We start from the raw sequence: 2,265 nt of genomic DNA, 5'->3' as shown, positions 1-2,265 counted from the left end.
GAGGAGAGGAAAGGAAAAGAGAAAAGAGGAAAGAGAGAAGAGAGGAGAGAAAAGAGAAGAGAGGAAAAGGGAAGAGAGGGGAAGAGAGGAAAAACAGAAGAGAGAAGAGAAGAGAAGCGAAGCGAAGCGAAGCGAACTTCCTGAAGCCGCCGGGCTGTGGGCTCCGCTGAGGGGAAGGCAGAGGGTTTTGGGGTTCCCACCGCGGCGGGAGCCCGAGAACCGGTTCCGAGCAGAGGCTGGAGGGACTCGCTCCCTTCGGCGCTAAGACAAGCGCTGAGCGTGTAGCCGAGCTTTTCGCCAAGCACATCAGACTTCCCCCGCTCGTCTCTTCCCCCCCCCCCCCCCCCCCCCCCACTTTGAACGCATTACTCCCGCTTCCTTTCCTCCCTCCTCCTCTGTTCTCCATCCCCCCCACCCCCGACCAAAGGGGAGAGATATTCTGGTGAACGCCAAGCCATCCTAGACGCTGGTTACTACAGGGACTTCACCGAGCTGGCGCCAAGCGCTCTTAACCATGTGCGTCAAAAATGCAATGCTAGAAGAGCTAATCACTTTAGAGGTTCCGCTCCCATCTGTGCGCAGCCAGCGCCGAGCCCCCGCTCCCCTCCCGGGGGATTAGCTGCCCCTCTTTACGGCACCGGGGTGGGGGGGGGGGGGGGGGAAGATCCCTCAGGGCCACCCCCCGGGAAGTGGGAAGGGGGGGGGGTGATGATGCTGCACCTCCCAGCGCTGGGCTACCCCGCCTGCCACACGCGTGGGCATCCCGTGCCCTGCACGCCCACGACACGCAAGCCCCGTCTTGCTGTCCCTGCCACTGTCCCCCCGCCGTGTCGTGTGTGGCCCCCGCCCCGGGAAGATGTCTCCCCAGGGAATTCCGAATCGCGCCCGGCTCTTTCCCCCCCGCGGGGCGCAGACCCACGCCCGATGCCTTCCCCGAGGAGGGGGGGGGCTCCACGCGAGAGCACGGACACGGGGGGGACCCGGGGATGGCCCCCCGGGCCGGGCGCAGGGAACGCCGCACTTCCCGTCTCCTCCCCGCACACCTCATGGAAGGGGAGGGGTGTGGGAGAGTAACCCTCTCGGCGCCGGTGCCAGCCCAGCGGCCTTCAGCCTCAGCGCCAAAGGAAGGGCGGGGGGGGGGGGAGAAAAATAAGAATAATAAATAGAATAAATCCCGTTTTCTAGCCCCCAACCCCCACCCCCCCCGCGATGAGCAGCCGCGGCCCCTGCCCACCTCGCAACCACAATAACGGCGGCCAGTGGGGCAGCCGGAGCCGAGCCCCCGAGCCGGGGGGAGATCCCGGAGACACCCCCCCATCCCGGGCCGGCTTCCACCCTCCCGGGGTTCGCCCCCAGATTTGCAGGGGGGGGGGGAGGAAGTGCCCGACCCCCGGCCTGGAGGCCCTGTCTCTTTTAAAAAAAGCAATTTTCCCGGGGGAGAACTGGGGGGGGGGGGGGGGGTGTGACACCAACCCCTGACGCGGCGGGATGGGCCTGCGGCGCCCCGCGGCCCCCCGAGTGGGTGGGGAGGGCACCCGACATGATCCCCCCCCCCCTTTCTCGGGCTGCGATAGACCTCGCAGCCCCCGACCCGGCTGGGGTGCAGTGTGGCCCCCCCCCCCCCCGCTGCCTCTAGAAGCTCCATGGGGGAAAGCGCCCAGCCTGCCATCTCGCCGGGACCGGGGGGGCGGTTAGGCGGCCCAGGGGACCCCCCCCCCCCATTCCCCCTCCCCCCGAAGAGGGTGGGATCCGCCAGCCCCCCCTCCCCTCCGAGCCCGCTGACAGCTTCACACGGCCCAGAGCAGCGCTGGCTGCGGCGTTCGAGTTTCCGACACCTTCTTTTTATAACTCGGCGCTGTCCCCCCGGCAGGCGACCTGTCGGAACCCCGCCTATGGAGCCACACAATTGGTCCGAAAGCGTCAAAGAGCCAATCAAGGCGGCTCGGGCTCCCTCCTCACCCACAACACAGCCCCTACAACCCGGGCCGCGCAGAGGCGCGGGCTCACAGGGAATTGGCAGAGCTGGGAGGCTCCTTCTCTCCCTTCTCTCTCTCTCTTCCTCTTTTCCTCTCTTTCTCCCTTCCCCCCCCCCTCTTCTTTTCTTTTCCTTCCCTTTCCTCCTCTCTTTCTCCCTCTCTGCTTTGCCGGAGGGCAGATAGCGCTACACTCATCCAGATTTTTTTTTTTTTTTAAGGTAGAGTGAAAGAGAAAGAGAGAGGGGGAAAAAAAATAATTAAAAAGGCAGGGAGGAGGGTGAAAGAAAGA

The 2,265-nt window shown here is 65.0% G+C and overlaps 1 protein-coding gene across 1 annotated transcript in view; it reads left to right on the top strand.

The window, feature by feature from the left end:
- The first annotated feature begins 1,209 nt into the window (after positions 1-1,209).
- The window catches only part of TBX3 (T-box transcription factor 3), an 8,267-nt gene continuing 7,211 nt past the window's right edge, over positions 1,210-2,265 (top strand). The window contains exons 1-2 of the mRNA XM_075434435.1: positions 1,210-1,344; positions 1,637-1,877. Coding sequence (XP_075290550.1) covers positions 1,210-1,344; positions 1,637-1,877 — 376 coding nt within the window. The remainder of the gene's footprint in view (positions 1,345-1,636; positions 1,878-2,265) is intronic.

Source organism: Opisthocomus hoazin, chromosome 13 (assembly GCF_030867145.1).
Source record: "Opisthocomus hoazin isolate bOpiHoa1 chromosome 13, bOpiHoa1.hap1, whole genome shotgun sequence".
Taxonomy (NCBI): domain Eukaryota; kingdom Metazoa; phylum Chordata; class Aves; order Opisthocomiformes; family Opisthocomidae; genus Opisthocomus; species Opisthocomus hoazin.
This window is presented reverse-complemented; position numbering and strand designations above follow the sequence as displayed.